At 38.0% G+C, this 22,103-nt stretch overlaps 1 protein-coding gene across 1 annotated transcript; it reads right to left on the reverse strand.

Moving 5' to 3' along the window:
- Window positions 1-231: 231 nt before the first annotated feature.
- LOC138850931 (uncharacterized) lies at window positions 232-19,730 on the reverse strand. Its single transcript, XM_070080410.1, has 3 exons — window positions 19,688-19,730; window positions 2,990-3,151; window positions 232-2,843 (listed from the first exon to the last, which is right to left on the reverse strand). The coding sequence occupies exons 2-3, from the start codon at window positions 3,135-3,137 to the stop codon at window positions 1,636-1,638; spliced, it is 1,356 nt and encodes a 451-aa protein (XP_069936511.1). The 5' UTR covers window positions 3,138-3,151; window positions 19,688-19,730; the 3' UTR covers window positions 232-1,635.
- Between the last annotated feature and the right edge of the window lie 2,373 nt (window positions 19,731-22,103).

Here is a 22,103-nt window from a genome sequence, read left to right on the forward strand (position 1 = left end):
CTGATATATCTGTGGCCCCTCTATAAACATGTACATCCTGAAGTCTACTCAACAGTCTTTTATCTACCAATACATAATCCAACAAACTACTGTCATTTCGCCCTAGACCCATCCGCTGACACGTCCACTCCCAAATATCTGAATACATTCACCTCCTCCATACTCTCTCCCTCCAATCTGATATTCAATCTTTCATCACCTAATCTTTTTGTTATCCTCATCATATTGTGTATACTTATTTATCCTCTTTTTCTTAAAATATGTATTACCTATAACTAAACCCCTTTCTATACAAAGTTCAATCAAAGGGCTCCCATTATCATTTACACCTGGCACCCCAAACTTACCTACCACACCCTCTCTAAAAGTTTCTCCTACTTTAGCATTCAAGTCCCCTACCACAATTACTCTCTCACTTGGTTCAAAGGCTCCTATACATTCACTTAACATCTCCCAAAATCTCTCTCTCTCCTCTGCATTCCTCTCTTCTCCAGGTGCATACACGCTTATTATGACCCACTTCTCGCATCCAACCTTTACTTTAATCCACATAATTCTTGAATTTACACATTCATATTCTCTTTTCTCCTTCCATAACTGATCATTTAACATTACTGCTACCCCTTCCTTTGCTCTAACTCTCTCAGATACTCCAGATTTAATCCCATTTATTTCCCCCCACTGAAACTCTCCTACCCCCTTCAGCTTTGTTTCGCTTAGGGCCAGGACATCCAACTTCTTTTCATTCATAACATCAGCAATCATCTGTTTCTTGTCATCCGCACTACATCCACGCACATTTAAGCAACCCAGTTTTATAAAGTTTTTCTTCTTCTCTTTTTTAGTAATTGTATATAGGAGAAGGGGTTACTAGCCCATTGCTCCCGGCATTTTAGTCGCCTCATACGACACGCATGGCTTACGGAGGAAAGATTCTTTTCCACTTCCCCATGGAGAATAGAAGAAATAAAAAAGAACAAGAGCTATTTAGAAAAAGGAGAAAAACCTAGATGTATGTATATATATATATGCATGTGCGTGTCTGTGAAGTGTGACCAAAGTGTAAGTAGGAGTAGCAAGATATCCCTGTTATCTTAGCGTGTTTATGAGACAGAAAAAGAAACCAGCAATCCTACCATCATGCAAAACAGTTACAGGTTTTTGTTTCACAGTCATCTGGCAGGACGGTAGTACTTCCCTGGGTGGTTGCTGTCTACCAACCTACTACCTAAAAAATTTATTCTATATACTGATGGCTAAAATTAGAAGAAATATTGGTCTCATTCATTCCAGATAACTCATGATCTGCTATATTGGGTATACCCAACTTACAAATGCCATGAGTTACACACATCCCCATTTATGAACTAAATTTTTATGAATTTAATTTTTATGAATACTGATCCACAGTTATGAATAAGTAAACCACAACCATCCTTTGTACTAGTGTTTTGTACATAAAAATAGGCTGTTACAAACAACTCATTTTTATGATGAAACACTACCAACACAACTCATTCATAGGCTGGGGGGAGGAGAAACCTCTATACATATATAAATTACAAGATACACTCACCAGTAGCTTTTGCAACATCTGTCTTCTTTTGAAATATATTTGAAGAAATCTTTGTCTGTTTATATTTTTTTCTTATTAGATGTAGGTGGTTCAATAATAATCTTACTCAAAGATATCTTGCTTTGCTCATCTGTAGTTCTATATCTCCTCAGGCTACGGGAATTTCCTTTTGGTGGAGATATTCTGGAACTTGATAAACACCTCTGAAAAGCTTTCCTTGATTTTGAAGATTGCTTTTGTTCTTGCAGGTTTTCAAGAGAAGTTGGATTAGAAGGATGTGTTTCCTCATTATTATATCTAACAGCTTTGTTTTTAACAGCTGGCAAAAGTGAGGGAGATGTAGAATCATTCAGCGAGCTTGAAAAATTCTGAGTGCTTAGGGAAGAATACTTTGGGGTTGAAGTAATAATCTTAGTTCTTTTTATGCCTTTTGAATCCAGTGGCTTTGGTGACTGTTTATTTGCATCCAAGTTTAATGCCAGAGGGGAGATTACAGGTACATCAATTGTTTCCTTCATGGTTGCTGAGGTCGAGAGTGGATTTTGCTTTCCTAGCACTGGACTTCTCTGATTCAGGGACTCAGTACTTATTTGATCTTTATGAGGACTTCTCATTTCTTTTCCTCCATCAATAGGAGAATTCCAAGGTGGAGTGACTGTTTCCTCTAATATTTCACTCCCACTGCTAACATTGTTTCCATAAAAGTCTGTATTTTCATTCACATTTGTATTGAGGGCACTTGTATTCTCTACAGCAAGGGTCTCTGGGACACTCACAGTCTGTGTTGCTAGAGCCCTTCTTTTTGACACATTAATATACAGTTCATTCTCATCTAGAGACAATGTTTCTGGAGCAAGAATTTTTGAAGCAATTTCTTCTGAAGCCTTCCCATTTGTCATACCATTTTCTTTCTCTTCAATCTCTCTACTATTTTTTGGACTTACTCTTCTGGGGGATCTGGACAGACATCGATAGTCATTGTTTCTTCTCTGATTATTCATTAATTTACTTTCTTTCTTTCCTGAAGCATCAACAATCTTCTGAATGCCATAACCATCTCCTTCTGATTGCATAATTGGAATGTTTATCTTTACAGGACTCTCCTGTGAATCCAACTGATTCATTTCTTTCTGATGTTGCAGCTCATAAGGTTTTACACTACCTGAAGCATCACCTACAGCATTCTCTCCTTGTGAAGTGCACCTGCTAGACCTTTCCTTCATCTGGTTCAGTGTCTTGGTAACTGCATCACGCTCATGCTTGATTTCTAGAGACAAAAAATATCAGTGAGTACATATTAATTAAGTCTACCTATGTAAAGACGGGCTCAGTTGACCTTACACGAAGACAGATTTTTCATAAATTGAAATATAAATCAAATAAAAACAATACTGTAAACAAATTGCTACCAACCCATCACTAAAAGAAACAGAGTGCGAGAGAGGAGCTGCAGTGCTCGCTCTTCTCTATCCTCTATGGTCATGACAGACTTCAGCTGGTCCTGGATACAGTCATCATTAACAATAGATGACCAAAAGTTCATAAAACTTTCACTTCCCATTTTTTCTGATAATCCTGAAAATGTTCAGTACTATATAAGAGAACATGAAAAATCTGTTATTTTTTTTATTAACACATCAGCCGTTTCCCACCAAGGCTAAGTGGCCTGAAAAAGAAAAGCTTTCATCATTCACTCCATCACTGTCTTGCCAGAGGAATGCTTACACTATAGTTATAAAACTGCAACATTAACACCCCTCCTTTAGCGTGCAGGCACTGTACTTCCCATCTCCAGGACTCAAGTCCGGCCTGCCAGTTTCCCTGAATCCCTTCATAAATGTTACCTTGCTCACGCTCCAACAGCTTGTCAAGTCCTAAAAACTAATCATCTCTATTCACTTCTATCTAACACACTCACACATGCTTGCTGGAAGTCCAAGCACCTTGAACACAAAACTTCCTTTAATCCCCTCAATCCAACCTATCCTAGGCCGACCCCTACCCAGCCTTCCCTCCACTACAGATTTATACTCTCTCAAAGTCATTCTATTTCGTTCTGTCCTCTTTACAAGTCCGAACCACCTCAATAACCCCTCCTCAGCCCTCTGAATAATAGTTTTGGTAATCCCGTACCGCCTCCTAATCTCCAAACTACGGATTTTATGCATTATATTCACATCACACATTGTTCTCTGATATGACATCTCCACTGCCAGCAGCCTTCTCCTTGCTGCAACATTCACCACCCATGCTTTACAACCATATAAGAGCACTGGTATAACTATACTCTCATATATTCCCCTCGTTGCTTCCATGCATAAAGTTCTTGTCTCCACAGACCCCTCAATCCACCACTCACCTTTTTCCCCCTTGACAATTCTATGATCCACCTCATCTTTCACAGACCTATCTGCTGACACGTCCACTCCCAAATATCTGAAAACATTCACCTCCTCCATACACTTTCCTTCCAATCTGATATCTAATCTTTCATTACCTATTTTTTTTATCCTCATCATCTAACTCTTTCCTGTACCTCTGTATGTATGCTAAAATTTCTAAATAAATAAATAAATAAATAAATACACTTTTAATCTCCTTCTTTTACATACCTTACCAAACTCATCCACCAATCTCTGTAATTTCTCTTCAGAGTTTCCCAAAAGCACAGTGCCATGTTATGTAATTAATGTAGGATTTAAGGAGCTGACATAATTATAGTACCAAATACATGTATTAACCTATAAAAGGATACAAAATAACTGATAAGAAAGAATTCCATGTATTGCACCATAAATAGGAATAAGATGCCACAGTTAAAGCTAAAAAAAAAAAAAAACAGTACCAAAGGAATACATACTATATTAGAATGTTCTTCACTGAGTGGTAAAACAACATACAGTGGAACCCCGAATATCGGCCACTGCATTTATTGACCGAATCGTATTTAGGCCTGTTTTTGAGAGGAAATTTTGCTACGTTTTTCGGCTGGTGCCTCGCAAATTAGCCGTATTACACACGTCAGGCCACCTCCTGCCGGGACACCACGTGTAGGTGAGTCAGTCTCCCTGCATCTCTCGGTGAATAAGCATATACTCCGTGCATTCATCCAAACATTTCCTTAGAATCCATTAGTTTTTGTGCTTGTTTATTAAGTGCGACTTTGAAATAAGCCACCATGGGCCCAATGTGGAGAGAGGCAGGGAGTGTAGCAGGCAGGCAGGGAGTGTAGCAGGCATGCAGGGAGTGTAGCAGGCATGCAGGGAGTGTAGCAGGCATGCAGGGAGTGTAGCATGGAGGAAGGAAGTGTAGCATGGTGGCAGGGAGTGAAGCAGGGAAACAGGGAGTGTGAAAGGGAGGCAGGGAGTGTAGCAGGGAAACAGGGAGTGTAGCATGCAGGGAGTGTAGCATGGAGGAAGGAAGTGTAGCATGGTGGCAGGGAGTGAAGCAGGGAAACAGGGAGTGTGAAAGGGAGGCAGGGAGTGTAGCAGGGAAACAGGGAGTGTAGCATGCAGGGAGTGTAGCAGGCAGGGAGTGTAGTAGGCATGTAGGCAGTGTAGCAGGAATGCAGGGAGTGTAGTAGGCATGCAGGGAGTGCAGCAGGCATGCAGGGAGTGTAGCAGGCATGTAGGGAGTGTAGTAGGCATGTAGGCAGTGTAGCAGGAATGCAGGGAGTGTAGTAGGCATGCAGGGAGTGCAGCAGGCAGGCAGGGAGTGTAGCAGGCATGCAGGGAGTGCAGCAGGCATGCAGAAAGTGTAGCAGGCATGTAGGGAGTGTAGCAGGCATGCAGGGAGTGCAGCAGGCACACAGGGAGTGTAGCAGGCATGCAGGGAGTGCAGCAGGCATGCAGGGAGTGTAGAAGGCATGTAGAGTGTAGCAGGCATGTAGGGAGTGTAGCAGGCATGTAGGGAGTGTAGCAGGCATGTAGGGAGTGTAGCAGGCATGTAGGGAGTGTAACAGGCATGTAGGGAGTGTAGCAGGCATGCAGGGAGTGTAGCAGGCATGTAGGGAGTGTAGCAGGCATGCAGGGAGTGTAGCAGGCAGGGAGGGAGTGTAGCAGGCAGGGAGGGAGTGTAGCAGGCATGTAGGGAGTGTAGCAGGCATGTAGGGAGTGTAGCAGGCATGTAGGGAGTGTAGCAGGCATGCAGGGAGTGTAGCAGGCATGTAGGGAGTGTAGCAGGCATGTAGGGAGTGTAGCAGGCATGTAGGGAGTGTAGCAGGCATGTAGGGAGTGTAGCAGGCAGGGAGGGAGTGTAGCAGGCATGCAGGGAGTGTAGCAGGCATGCAGGGAGTGTAGCAGGCAGGGAGGGAGTGTAGCAGGCAGGGAGGGAAGTAATCCCAGAGAGGGCTTTGATACCTGAAGTCCTTATGGGGAAGGATTCTCCTTCCAAACAAACAATAATCAGTCCTCCCTCTCTCCTCCTCCCTGTCTTCCAAACAAACAATAATCAGTCCTCCCTCTCTCCTCCTCCCTGTCTTCCAAACAAACAATAATCAGTCCTCCCTCTCTCCTCCTCCCTGTCTTCCAAACAAACAATAATCAGTCCTCCCTCTCTCCTCCTCCCTGTCTTCCAAACAAACAATAATCAGTCCTCCCTCTCTCCTCCTCCCTGTCTTCCAAACAAACAATAATCAGTCCTCCCTCTCTCCTCCTCCCTGTCTTCCAAACAAACAATAATCAGTCCTCCCTCTCTCCTCCTCCCTGTCTTCCATAAGTCAACAAAAGTCTTCAATAAAGGTATGTAATAGTGATTTAAATGTTCATTTATTTATTTTATTTAGTTCTCATTGTTTTGTGTTTGTAAAACTATAATTAGTCTTTAAAAAACTATATTTTTTGTTAATATTTTTCGGTGTCTAGAATGGATTAATTGTATTTACATTTTAATTCTTACAGGAAATATTGCTTTGAATTTAGGCCTACCTTCTGGAATGTATTACAGTGGATATTTGGGGTTCCATTGTACGTACATTGTTACAAGACTAGGCAATGTTACAATCACTTAAATACAGAAGACTGGAAACTATGATCTGTTTCTGTTGCTATAAAGAGGTTATTAGACATGTTGAACATTAAAATGGTATAAAATACCGACAGGTTGTTAGGTAAGACACATATGCAACAGTTAGGTATCTTTATTATGAAACGTTTCGCCTACACAGTAGGCTTCTTCAGTCGAGTACAGAAAAGTTGATAGAAGCAGAAGATACTTGAAGACGATGTAATCAGTCCATCACCCTTAAAGTTTTGAGGTGGTCAGTCCCTCAGTCTGGAACAATGCTCTATGGAACAATGCTCTTCTCCAGACTGAGGGACTGACCACCTCAAAACTTTAAGGGTGATGGACTGATTACATCGTCTTCAAGTATCTTCTGCTTCTATCAACTTTCCTGTACTTGACTGAAGAAGCCTACTGTGTAGGCGAAACGTTTCATAATAAAGATACCTAACTGTTGCATATGTGTCTTATTAGACATGCACACCATCAGTAATAAATGCTGAGACTCAGGCCAAACAAAAACTAACATATTCTGTACCTAGATAATTAACAAAATATTAGCAGGGAAATATTTAAGAAAAAATATACAGGGAAAAAATTTGGCATGGTATTCAAGGAAAGTCATTAAGTGCAGAGATGCTGAGTACAGGTGAAATTCTGGAAATTTTACTTCTAGATCTAAAGTAAAAGAGAATAAATTATGGAAATTTTACTTCTAGATCTAAAGTAAAAGAGAATAAATTCTGGAAATTTTACTTATAGATCTAAAGTAAAAGAGAATAAATTATGGAAATTTTACTTCTAGATCTAAAGTAAAAGAGAATAAATTCTGGAAATTTTACTTATAGATCTAAAGTAAAAGAGAATAAATTCTGGAAATTTTACTTCTAGATCTAAAGTAAAAGAGAATAAATTTTGTGTGTACTGGTAGAATAAATTTTGTGTGTACTGGTAGTTTTCCATTTCACTTTTTTTTTTTACTGGATGTTTACCAGTCCAAAAAATTATGAATATACATGAAAGTTGACTAGATCACTTGCCATAGTACTTCATGTGTGTCTCAGAATTATGACAAATCGCAACTACTTGACAGTATTTAACAAGGCCAATATTTTGTCTGGCTAAAGACAGGGGAGTTTACCATCATTGTGTCACTTTGCATGTTTGACCTTAAAATGTTGAGAAAGATCAAGATGAAATATGTGCTGTCAACATACACATTACCTATAGGCCCAACTTACATGCAAAGTCTATTTTACCAGTTTTTTAAATATTTAATAGCTACAACTGTTCTTCTGGCTACTGATGAATCCTAAAATTTGCAAACTTTGTAATTCACAGGATTTGCTTGTTCAGGATGATGTTATTAGTGTGGGGTATCTCAGGGATAATCCTGCTTGTTCAGGATGATGTTATTAGTGTGGGGTATCTCAGGGATAATCCTGCTTGTTCAGGATGATGTTATTAGTGTGGGGTATCTCAGTTGAGTGCATGGTGAAAGTTGAGTGGATGGTGAAAGTTGAGTGGATGGTGAAAGTTGAGTGGATGGTGAAAGTTGAGTGCATGGTGAAAGTTGAGTGCATGGTGAAAGTTGAGTGGATGGTGAAAGTTGAGTGGATGGTGAAAGTTGAGTGCATGGTGAAAGTTGAGTGGATGGTGAAAGTTGAGTGCATGGTGAAAGTTGAGTGCATGGTGAAAGTTGAGTGCATGGTGAAAGTTGAGTGGATGGTGAAAGTTGAGTGCATGGTGAAAGTTGAGTGCATGGTGAAAGTTGAGTGCATGGTGAAAGTTGAGTGCATGGTGAAAGTTGAGTGCATGGTGAAAGTTGAGTGCATCGTGAAAGTTGAGTGGATGGTGAGAGTTGAGTGCATGGTGAAAGTTGAGTGCATGGTGAAAGTTGAGTGCATGGTGAAAGTTGAGTGCATGGTGAAAGTTGAGTGCATCGTGAAAGTTGAGTGGATGGTGAGAGTTGAGTGCATGGTGAAAGTTGAGTGGATGGTGAAAGTTGAGTGGATGGTGAAAGTTGAGTGCATGGTGAAAGTTGAGTGGATGGTGAAAGTTGAGTGGATGGTGAAAGTTAAGTGCATGGTGAAAGTTGAGTGGATGGTGAAAGTTGAGTGGATGGTGAAAGTTGAGTGGATGGTGAAAGTTGAGTGGATGGTGAAAGTTGAGTGCATGGTGAAAGTTGAGTGGATGGTGAAAGTTGAGTGGATGGTGAAAGTTGAGTGGATGGTGAAAGTTGAGTGCATGGTGAAAGTTGAGTGGATGGTGAAAGTTGAGTGCATGGTGAAAGTTGAGTGGATGGTGAAAGTTGAGTGCATGGTGAAAGTTGAGTGCATGGTGAAAGTTGAGTGCATGGTGAAAGCCCATGATTATGTGCAGCATTTCAGGAGTATCTTGGGTCCCCTTTTTATGTATGTAGTAGTATAAAAATGTAGTTTACATATAATAAAATAATGTTAAGCACAAAAGAAAACCACTTGCAAGCATGTGCGTTTTGAGTCGACTAATACTAATGCTTACAGACTACTTAGATTACACATAGGTAGTGAGTAGTACAATTTTAAGTATGCATCATTACAAAAAAGAGAGAGGAAGCAAAAATAGTACAAATTTAAGTATGTAATAATACTTTAAACTGATTCAGTGATCATGAGTTAATTGGGATTTCTTAAGTAGTTTCTAACTGGCACTATGATTTCTGGCTATGGAGCAGTTATAAGAGACGTTGAAGAGACAGCTGAATTGATTGTGAATACATTGATGTACTTAGAATAGCAAATAAGAGTACCTGTTCTAGGTTTAAGTTCTTATTTAGGTAGGTTCAGTGAAGAACATTTTCCTTAGATTACTATCCCAAGAGAGTTAATAAACCAGAATAACTCAGGAAAACCAAGAAATGTGGCTTATTTCTTGTACTGGTTTTTATACAGTCATAGAAGTAAGTTTATTTAGGCACAGGTACACATAAGTGCAATTTTCATAGTGTAAATTACCTAGGATAACCCTAAAAAAGTCTAAGTGAGTTATTTCCACTGGGATCCTTGTAATATTTTATTATTTAAACCTTAAAAGTTAATACAACTATGTAATTCAACTGCAACAATCAGTTACAATAAAAGGAGAAATAACAGGAATAATGTACGTATATTACTCCTGTTCATCACTGTACTATACTTTGCTCTAATAAAAAACTCAACTGTTAAGTTATCCAAAACAAGAATTATATTGTATCCTTGACATAAAGACAAGGGAACACAGGCAAGTGAAACAGTTCCAGCTAAACCATGTTCACAAAACTGCTAACAAACTGTGTCCCCATTATCTTCCCTTCAATCCAAAAGTATTAGGAATCAAAATTAACAATGTACCATCGGCAGTGAATATACTATGCTGTTATGTGTGATAATCTATGTAACTGCATTTGTGTATACCTGATTAAACTTACCCAACACATGCTGCTACACACTATATACCTGATTAAACTTACCCAACACATGCTGCTACACACTATATACCTGATTAAACTTACCCAACACATGCTGCTACACACTATATACCTGATTAAACTTACCCAACACATGCTGCTACACACTATATACCTGATTAAACTTACCCAACACATGCTGCTACACACTATATACCTGATTAAACTTACCCAACACAGTATATACCTGATTAAACTTACCCAACACATGCTGCTACACACTATATACCTGATTAAACTTACCCAACACATGCTGCTACACACTATATACCTGATTAAACTTACCCAACACATGCTGCTACACACTATATACCTGATTAAACTTACCCAACACATGCTGCTACACACTATATACCTGATTAAACTTACCCAACACATGCTGCTACACACTATATACCTGATTAAACTTACCCAACACATGCTGCTACACACTATATACCTGATTAAACTTACCCAACACATGCTGCTACACACTATATACCTGATTAAACTTACCCAACACATGCTGCTACACACTATATACCTGATTAAACTTACCCAACACATGCTGCTACACACTATATACCTGATTAAACTTACCCAACACATGCTGCTACACACTATATACCTGATTAAACTTACCCAACACATGCTGCTACACACTATATACCTGATTAAACTTACCCAACACATGCTGCTACACACTATATACCTGATTAAACTTACCCAACACATGCTGCTACACACTATATACCTGATTAAACTTACCCAACACATGCTGCTACACACTATATACCTGATTAAACTTACCCAACACATGCTGCTACACACTATATACCTGATTAAACTTACCCAACACATGCTGCTACACACTATATACCTGATTAAACTTACCCAACACATGCTGCTACACACTATATACCTGATTAAACTTACCCAACACATGCTGCTACACACTATATACCTGATTAAACTTACCCAACACATGCTGCTACACACTATATACCTGATTAAACTTACCCAACACATGCTGCTACACACTATATACCTTTCACTATATTGCTTGTAAACTTTTATTTAGGTTTCTTACAAAAGTTAAAATTTTAACAATGTTGTTATTTACAAACATCTTCTGTGAATTGTTAGGTAAGACACACAAATGCAACAGTTAGGTATCTTTATTTCTAAACGTTTCGCCTACACAGTTGGCTTCTTCAGTCGAGTACAGAAAAGTTGATAGAAGAGACGTGAAGACGATGTAATCAGTCCATCACCCTTGAAGTTTTGAGGTGGTCAGTCCCTCAGTCTGGAGAAGAGTATTGTTCCATAGTCTGAGACAATATTGTCTCAGACTATGGACTGGCCACCTCAAAACTTCAAGGGTGATGGACTGACCACCTCAAAACTTCAAGGGTGATGGACTGACCACCTCAAAACTTCAAGGGTGATGGACTGACCACCTCAAAACTTCAAGGGTGATGGACTGACCACCTCAAAACTTCAAGGGTGATGGACTGACCACCTCAAAACTTCAAGGGTGATGGACTGACCACCTCAAAACTTCAAGGGTGATGGACTGACCACCTCAAAACTTCAAGGGTGATGGACTGACCACCTCAAAACTTCAAGGGTGATGGACTGACCACCTCAAAACTTCAAGGGTGATGGACTGACCACCTCAAAACTTCAAGGGTGATGGACTGGCCACCTCAAAACTTCAAGGGTGATGGACTGACCACCTCAAAACTTCAAGGGTGATGGACTGGCCACCTCAAAACTTCAAGGGTGATGGACTGACCACCTCAAAACTTCAAGGGTGATGGACTGACCACCTCAAAACTTCAAGGGTGATGGACTGACCACCTCAAAACTTCAAGGGTAATGGACTGACCACCTCAAAACTTCAAGGGTGATGGACTGGCCACCTCAAAACTTCAAGGGTGATGGACTGACCACCTCAAAACTTCAAGGGTGATGGACTGACCACCTCAAAACTTCAAGGGTGATGGACTGACCACCTCAAAACTTCAAGGGTGATGGACTGACCACCTCAAAACTTCAAGGGTGATGGACTGACCACCTCAAAACTTCAAGGGTGATGGACTGACCACCTCAAAACTTCAAGGGTGATGGACTGACCACCTCAAAACTTCAAGGGTGATGGACTGACCACCTCAAAACTTCAAGGGTGATGGACTGGCCACCTCAAAACTTCAAGGGTGATGGACTGACCACCTCAAAACTTCAAGGGTGATGGACTGGCCACCTCAAAACTTCAAGGGTGATGGACTGACCACCTCAAAACTTCAAGGGTGATGGACTGGCCACCTCAAAACTTCAAGGGTGATGGACTGACCACCTCAAAACTTCAAGGGTGATGGACTGACCACCTCGAAACTTCAAGGGTGATGGACTGGCCACCTCAAAACTTCAAGGGTGATGGACTGGCCACCTCAAAACTTCAAGGGTGATGGACTGACCACCTCAAAACTTCAAGGGTGATGGACTGACCACCTCAAAACTTCAAGGGTGATGGACTGGCCACCTCAAAACTTCAAGGGTGATGGACTGACCACCTCAAAACTTCAAGGGTGATGGACTGGCCACCTCAAAACTTCAAGGGTGATGGACTGACCACCTCAAAACTTCAAGGGTGATGGACTGACCACCTCAAAACTTCAAGGGTGATGGACTGACCACCTCAAAACTTCAAGGGTGATGGACTGGCCACCTCAAAACTTCAAGGGTGATGGACTGGCCACCTCAAAACTTCAAGGGTGATGGACTGACCACCTCAAAACTTCAAGGGTGATGGACTGGCCACCTCAAAACTTCAAGGGTGATGGACTGACCACCTCAAAACTTCAAGGGTGATGGACTGGCCACCTCAAAACTTCAAGGGTGATGGACTGACCACCTCAAAACTTCAAGGGTGATGGACTGACCACCTCAAAACTTCAAGGGTGATGGACTGGACACCTCAAAACTTCAAGGGTGATGGACTGACCACCTCAAAACTTCAAGGGTGATGGACTGGCCACCTCAAAACTTCAAGGGTGATGGACTGACCACCTCAAAACTTCAAGGGTGATGGACTGGCCACCTCAAAACTTCAAGGGTGATGGACTGACCACCTCAAAACTTCAAGGGTGACGGACTGATTACATCGTCTTCATGTCTCTTCTATCAACTTTTCTGTACTTGACTGAAGAAGCCTACTGTGTAGGCAAAACGTTTCGAAATAAAGATACCTAACTGTTGCATATGTGTCTTACCTAACAACCTGTTGGTATTTTATACCATTTTAACATTCATCTTCTGTGAACTGTTAAGCAAATGTTATATAAACCTTATGCAGAAATTAACCCAGGATAACCCAATAGTTGCCCCATAGCTCAAACGCTACAACATTCAGCTCGCACACTGAGGTCCAGGGATCAATCCCCTGGTACAGCTGGAAAAAATTAGGACTTTTTTCATAAGACACCTGCTGTCCCTGTTCACCCATCAGTAAAATGGGTACCTGGGTGTTAGTCGACTGTTGTGTGTCACATCCAGGGACAAAATTGACCTAATTTGTCCAAAATGCTCTGCACAAGGGGCTTTCTATGTAGCAGTATGTCATTGATATCAGCTAGGCCTGTATACCTTGTACATGTACTTACAGAAATAAAGATAGTATACACCTACCATCTGACTTACGACCGAGCTTGGTTCCGACCAACCGGTTATAAGTAAAAATGGATGTAAGTCGAACTTTACTACTGAATATCAACATCACATTTTTGTAATGACTTTATTTTATTGTTTTATTTTGGTATTTCATTTTTTACTTTACTTTTTATGCTGTTTGTACTGTATTTTATACTGTAAGGTTTAAGATAAACACTGTGTACAACACAAACAGTTGTTTATTTCCCAGAAATTTGGCATGAAAAACGCGGTCATAAGCCGAGTGGTCACATGTCGAGCAGGTCGTAAGTCGGATGGTAGGTGTATTAGTATATTATTATTATAAAGTCAAACAATGGGACATAAAAGACTGGAGTGGTCTACTTAATCGTCTCTCTACCTACTCATGTAAAAGGCCAGTAAAACAAAGCAATTTAAAGCTAAGTTTAGCAAGTAAGCAAGCAAGTAAACAAGTTTATGTAGGCACAGGTATACATAAGTACAATTATCATACATAGTGTAAATTACCTAGGATAACCCAAAAAAGTTAGAGTTAAAACAGTTAATAAAATAGTTAATTAATGAAACTGCAAAAATAGAAGAAGTAATAAAAAGTGACAATACCATGTGTAGAGGAAATAAATATGTAATAATGGACATGATGCTGCACTAGTAGTACTTAGCATTGTTGATTTGATCTTATTTATATTTGGCATAACACATACCAGCACTTGCTATGCCTAATATATTTATCACATTGAAAGACAGTAGGTTTTATCACAGTAGGTTTTATCACAGTAGGTTTTATCACAGTAGGTTTTATCACAGAAGGTTTTATCACAGTAGGTTTTATCACAGTAGGTTTTATCACAGTAGGTTTTATCACAGTAGGTTTTATCACAGTAGGTTTTATCACAGTAGGTTTTATCACAGTAGGTTTTATCACAGTAGGTTTTATCACAGTAGGTTTTATCACAGTAGGTTTTATCACAGTAGGTTTTATCACAGTAGGTTTTATCACAGTAGGTTTTATCACAGTAGGTTTTATCACAGTAGGTTTTATCACAGTAGGTTTTATCACAGTAGGTTTTATCACAGTAGGTTTTATCACAGTAGGTTTTATCACAGGTTTTATTAAGTCATCAACAAATTTTTGTGACTTAATGAGCTTCACGAGTGAAATGTTAATAAAGGTTCCATATAGATGTACGTATTTATTTCTTTATTACTGTGATAGTATCTCATAACATTACCTACCCAGTCTTATGTTATCTTCCTATTATGATATACGTACTTTTATGTTAATTAAACAATGTCAATCAACGAACAGTGGTGTGTCCATTGAGTAGTAACACAGGAAGATCAATCTTCTGACATCCCAGGTTAGAGGATAGTGTCATGACACAGCTATGGCATCACCTCCAGTCTATCTATTATACTTAACATTGTTTATTTTGACAAATTACATGGTTGTACAGAGGAATATAATAGTTGGGTGTAAATGCCAAAAGCCCCTTTGTATGCAGACCATTTTAGGCAAACTTGAAGATTAACTTAAGATTAGTAAGGCAATAATACATAGTTCATTTGATGAGTTACAGTGAGCACAGGAGAACTGAATATTGTATCAGGTAATGCTAGATGGTTTTGATAAGTCTAGTAGAGACTTGTCTTGGGGTGTAAGATAAAATCTCTAAACATATTTAATATATTACAGTATTTATAATTAACATCCAGGGTATTTATCATAAAAGTTGTTGTGAGAATAAATATTTATGACCAAATACATAACCGTTATGGATATATTTCAATATTGCATAATAATCTAACAAAAATAAATATTTCATGTAATAAACTGACACATACTGTATTTAGTCAAGAAATAAAATATTAGTATGAAGGGAAGAAAAATATATACAGTACATGATAATACAGTACATGATAATACAGTACATGATAATACAGTACATGATAATACAGTACATGATAATACAGTACATGATAATACAGTACATCATAATACAGTACATCATAATACAGTACATGATAATACAGTACATGATAATACAGTACATGATAATACAGTACATGATAATACAGTACATGATAATACAGTACATCATAATACAGTACATCATAATACAGTACATCATAATACAGTACATGATAATACAGTACATGATAATACAGTACATGATAATACAGTACATGATAATACAGTACATGATAATACAGTACATGATAATACAGTACATGATAATACAGTACATGATAATACAGTACATGATAATACAGTACATGATAATACAGTACATCATAATACAGTACATCATAATACAGTACATCATAATACAGTACATCATAATACAGTACATGATAATACAGTACATGATAATACAGTACATGATAATACAGTACATGATAATACAGTACATGATAATACAGTACATCATAATACAGTACATCATAATACAGTACATGATAATACAGTACATCATAATACAGTACATGATAATACAGTACATGATAATACAGTACATGATAATACAGTACATGATAATACAGTACATGATAATACAGTACATGATAATACAGTACATCATAATACAGTACATGATAATACAGTACATGATAATACAGTACATCATAATACAGTACATGATAATACAGTACATGATAATACAGTACATGATAATACAGTACATCATAATACAGTACATGATAATACAGTACATCATAATACAGTACATGATAATACAGTACATGATAATACAGTACATGATAATACAGTACATGATAATACAGTACATGATAATACAGTACATCATAATACAGTACATGATAATACAGTACATGATAATACAGTACATGATAATACAGTACATCATAATACAGTACATGATAATACAGTACATGATAATACAGTACATGATAATACAGTACATGATAATACAGTACATGATAATACAGTACATCATAATACAGTACATGATAATACAGTACATGATAATACAGTACATGATAATACAGTACATGATAATACAGTACATGATAATACAGTACATCATAATACAGTACATGATAATACAGTACATGATAATACAGTACATGATAATACAGTACATGATAATACAGTACATGATAATACAGTACATGATAATACAGTACATGATAATACAGTACATGATAATACAGTACATGATAATACAGTACATGATAATACAGTACATGATAATACAGTACATCATAATACAGTACATGATAATACAGTACATGATAATACAGTACATGATAATACAGTACATGATAATACAGTACATGATAATACAGTACATGATAATACAGTACATCATAATACAGTACATGATAATACAGTACATGATAATACAGTACATGATAATACAGTACATGATAATACAGTACATGATAATACAGTACATGATAATACAGTACATGATAATACAGTACATGATAATACAGTACATGATAATACAGTACATGATAATACAGTACATCATAATACAGTACATGATAATACAGTACATGATAATACAGTACATGATAATACAGTACATGATAATACAGTACATGATAATACAGTACATGATAATACAGTACATCATAATACAGTACATGATAATACAGTACATGATAATACAGTACATGATAATACAGTACATGATAATACAGTACATGATAATACAGTACATGATAATACAGTACATGATAATACAGTACATGATAATACAGTACATGATAATACAGTACATCATAATACAGTACATGATAATACAGTACATCATAATACAGTACATGATAATACAGTACATGATAATACAGTACATGATAATACAGTACATGATAATACAGTACATGATAATACAGTACATCATAATACAGTACATGATAATACAGTACATGATAATACAGTACATGATAATACAGTACATGATAATACAGTACATGATAATACAGTACATGATAATACAGTACATCATAATACAGTACATCATAATACAGTACATGATAATACAGTACATGATAATACAGTACATGATAATACAGTACATGATAATACAGTACATGATAATACAGTACATCATAATACAGTACATGATAATACAGTACATGATAATACAGTACATGATAATACAGTACATGATAATACAGTACATGATAATACAGTACATGATAATACAGTACATGATAATACAGTACATGATAATACAGTACATGATAATACAGTACATGATAATACAGTACATGATAATACAGTACATGATAATACAGTACATGATAATACAGTACATGATAATACAGTACATGATAATACAGTACATGATAATACAGTACATGATAATACAGTACATGATAATACAGTACATCATAATACAGTACATGATAATACAGTACATTATCATAAACTAATATATTGCTGGATTATTTGCTGATGTAATATTATACGTGGATAACATATTCCAGTAGTAATTAAGACTGACAATACCAGCAGACTCACTGACCTTCCCAATTCACCAGTCACTAATCCATCATATTTTCCTATTGCCACAGTGTTCTCCCATTTATAATAAATTTATCAGCAAGCATTCCCCTTAACCTAACTTAAGATAAGATTTCATTTGGGTTTTTAACCCCAGAGGGTTAACCACCCAGGATAACCCAAGAAAGTCAGTGCGTCATCGAGGACTGTCTAACTTATTTCCATTGAGGTTCTCAAACTTGTCCCCCAGGATGCGACCCACACCAGTCGACTAACACCCAGGATGTGACCCACACCAGTCGACTAACACCCAGGATGTGACCCACACCAGTCGACTAACACCCAGGATGTGACCCACAGCAGTCGACTAACACCCAGGATGCGACCCACACCAGTCGACTAACACCCAGGATGCGACCCACACCAGTCGACTAACACCCAGGATGTGACCCACACCAGTCGACTAACACCCAGGATGTGACCCACAGCAGTCGACTAACACCCAGGATGCGACCCACACCAGTCGACTAACACCCAGGATGCGACCCACACCAGTCGACTAACACCCAGGATGTGACCCACACCAGTCGACTAACACCCAGGATGCGACCCACACCAGTCGACTAACACCCAGGATGCGACCCACACCAGTCGACTAACACCCAGGATGCGACCCACACCAGTCGACTAACACCCAGGATGCGACCCACACCAGTCGACTAACACCCAGGATGCGACCCACACCAGTCGACTAACACCCAGGATGCGACCCACACCAGTCGACTAACACCCAGGATGCGACCCACACCACTTGACTAACACTAGGTGAACAGGAAAACAGGTGTAAGGAAACGTGTCGAAATGTTTCCACCCGCCGGGAGTCGAACCCGGGCCCTCCGTGTGTGAAGCGGGAGCTTTAGCCACCAGGTCACCTAACCTAGCTTGGTTTAACCTGTAAGTTCTTATTGGTTTAACCTGTAAGTTCTTATTGGTTTAACCTGTAAGTTCTTATTGGTTTAACCTGTAAGTTCTTATTGGTTTAACATGACCTACAATAAACCTAAATAATGCTGTTGGATAACTCATGGTTACACTATAATGAGTCACTAAATCTACCACTTGGTTAATTTACTGACATCGGTGACTTGGATACCTGATATTCAAGTTTATTTAGGGACAAGTACACCTAAGTACAATTATCATACATAGTGTAAATTAGGTTATAATAATAATACATAGTAAACCATTCCGAACAATGGTTATACAAAGAATTTTGGACAGATTAAAACTATAATACTCAAGCAATATAATTAAATTTTAAATGACAGTGTTTGATAGCCTATCAATTATCTCTTGGCATTAATAACATCCTTAAATACACTTATACACAATTAATAATTACTGAATATACTCACATAAAGAAAGAATTTTTTATTACCTGAATATCCTACAACAAAAGAATGAATTGAAATACCAGAGGATAGTTGAAGGCGGCGCCATGTTCCTCCTGGCTCAGTCTTGTTGTTGTTGGGTTTAAAGGTTGTGATATGTTGGCTTTAAAGGTTGTGATATGTTGGGTTTAAAGGTTGTGATATGTTGGGTTTAAAGGTTGTGATATGTTGGCTTTAAAGGTTGTGATATGTTGGGTTTAAAGGTTGTGATATGTTGGCTTTAAAGGTTGTGATATGTTGGCTTTAAAGGATGTGATATGTTGGGTTTAAAGGTTGTGATATGTTGGGTTTAAAGGATGTGATATGTTGGCTTTAAAGGTTGTGATATGTTGGCTTTAAAGGTTGTGATATGTTGGCTTTAAAGGTTGTGATATGTTGGCTTTAAAGGTTGTGATATGTTGGGTTTAAAGGTTGTGATATGTTGGGTTTAAAGGTTGTGATATGTTGGGTTTAAAGGATGTGATATGTTGGCTTTAAAGGTTGTGATATGTTGGGTTTAAAGGTTGTGATATGTTGGGTTTAAAGGATGTGATATGTTGGCTTTAAAGGTTGTGATATGTTGGGTTTAAAGGTTGTGATATGTTGGGTTTAAAGGATGTGATATGTTGGCTTTAAAGGTTGTGATATGTTGGGTTTAAAGGTTGTGATATGTTGGGTTTAAAGGTTGTGATATGTTGGGTTTAAAGGATGTGATATGTTGGCTTTAAAGGTTGTGATATGTTGGGTTTAAAGGTTGTGATATGTTGGGTTTAAAGGTTGTGATATGTTGGGTTTAAAGGTTGTGATATGTTGGGTTTAAAGGATGTGATATGTTGGCTTTAAAGGTTGTGATATGTTGGGTTTAAAGGTTGTGATATGTTGGGTTTAAAGGATGTGATATGTTGGCTTTAAAGGTTGTGATATGTTGGGTTTAAAGGTTGTGATATGTTGGGTTTAAAGGATGTGATATGTTGGCTTTAAAGGTTGTGATATGTTGGGTTTAAAGGTTGTGATATGTTGGGTTTAAAGGATGTGATATGTTGGCTTTAAAGGTTGTGATATGTTGGGTTTAAAGGTTGTGATATGTTGGCTTTAAAGGTTGTGATATGTTGGGTTTAAAGCTTGTGATATGTTGGGTTTAAAGCTTGTGATATGTTGGGTTTAAAGGTTGTGATATGTTGGGTTTAAAGGTTGTGATATGTTGGGTTTAAAGGATGTGATATGTTGGCTTTAAAGGTTGTGATATGTTGGGTTTAAAGGTTGTGATATGTTGGGTTTAAAGGATGTGATATGTTGGCTTTAAAGGTTGTGATATGTTGGGTTTAAAGGTTGTGATATGTTGGCTTTAATGGTTGTGATATGTTGGGTTTAAAGCTTGTGATATGTTGGGTTTAAAGCTTGTGATATGTTGGGTTTAAAGGTTGTGATATGTTGGGTTTAAAGGTTGTGATATGTTGGGTTTAAAGGTTGTGATATGTTGGGTTTAAAGGTTGTGATATGTTGGGTTTAAAGGTTGTGATATGTTGGGTTTAAAGGTTGTCATATGTTGGGTTTAAAGGTTGTGATATGTTGGGTTTAAAGGTTGTGATATGTTGGGTTTAAAGGTTGTGATATGTTGGGTTTAAAGGTTGTGATATGTTGGGTTTAAAGGTTGTGATATGTTGGGTTTAAAGGTTGTCATATGTTGGTTTTAAAGGTTGTGATATGTTGGGTTTAAAGGTTGTGATATGTTGGGTTTAAAGGTTGTCATATGTTGGGTTTGAAGGTTGGGTTATGTTGGGTTTAAAGGTTGTGATATGTTGGGTATAAAGGTTGTCATATGTTGGGTTTAAAGGTTGTGATATGTTGGGTTTAAAGGTTGTGATATGTTGGGTTTAAAGGTTGTGATATGTTGGGTTTAAAGGTTGTGATATGTTGGGTTTAAAGGTTGTGATATGTTGGGTTTAAAGGTTGTCATATGTTGGGTTTAAAGGTTGTCATATGTTGGGTTTGAAGGTTGTGATATGTTGGCTTTAAAGGTTGTGATATGTTGGGTTTAAAGCTTGTGATATGTTGGGTTTAAAGGTTGTGATATGTTGGGTTTAAAGGTTGTGATATGTTGGGTTTAAAGGTTGTGATATGTTGGGTTTAAAGGTTGTGATATGTTGGGTTTAAAGGTTGTGATATGTTGGGTTTAAAGGTTGTGATATGTTGGGTTTAAAGGTTGTGATATGTTGGGTTTAAAGGTTGTGATATGTTGGGTTTAAAGGTTGTGATATGTTGGGTTTAAAGGTTGTGATATGTTGGGTTTAAAGGTTGTGATATGTTGGGTTTAAAGGTTGTGATATGTTGGGTTTAAAGGTTGTCATATGTTGGGTTTAAAGGTTGTGATATGTTGGGTTTAAAGGTTGTGATATGTTGGGTTTAAAGGTTGTGATATGTTGGGTTTAAAGGTTGTGATATGTTGGGTTTAAAGGTTGT

Source organism: Cherax quadricarinatus, unplaced genomic scaffold (genome assembly GCF_038502225.1).
Source record: "Cherax quadricarinatus isolate ZL_2023a unplaced genomic scaffold, ASM3850222v1 Contig415, whole genome shotgun sequence".
Lineage (NCBI taxonomy): Eukaryota > Metazoa > Arthropoda > Malacostraca > Decapoda > Parastacidae > Cherax > Cherax quadricarinatus.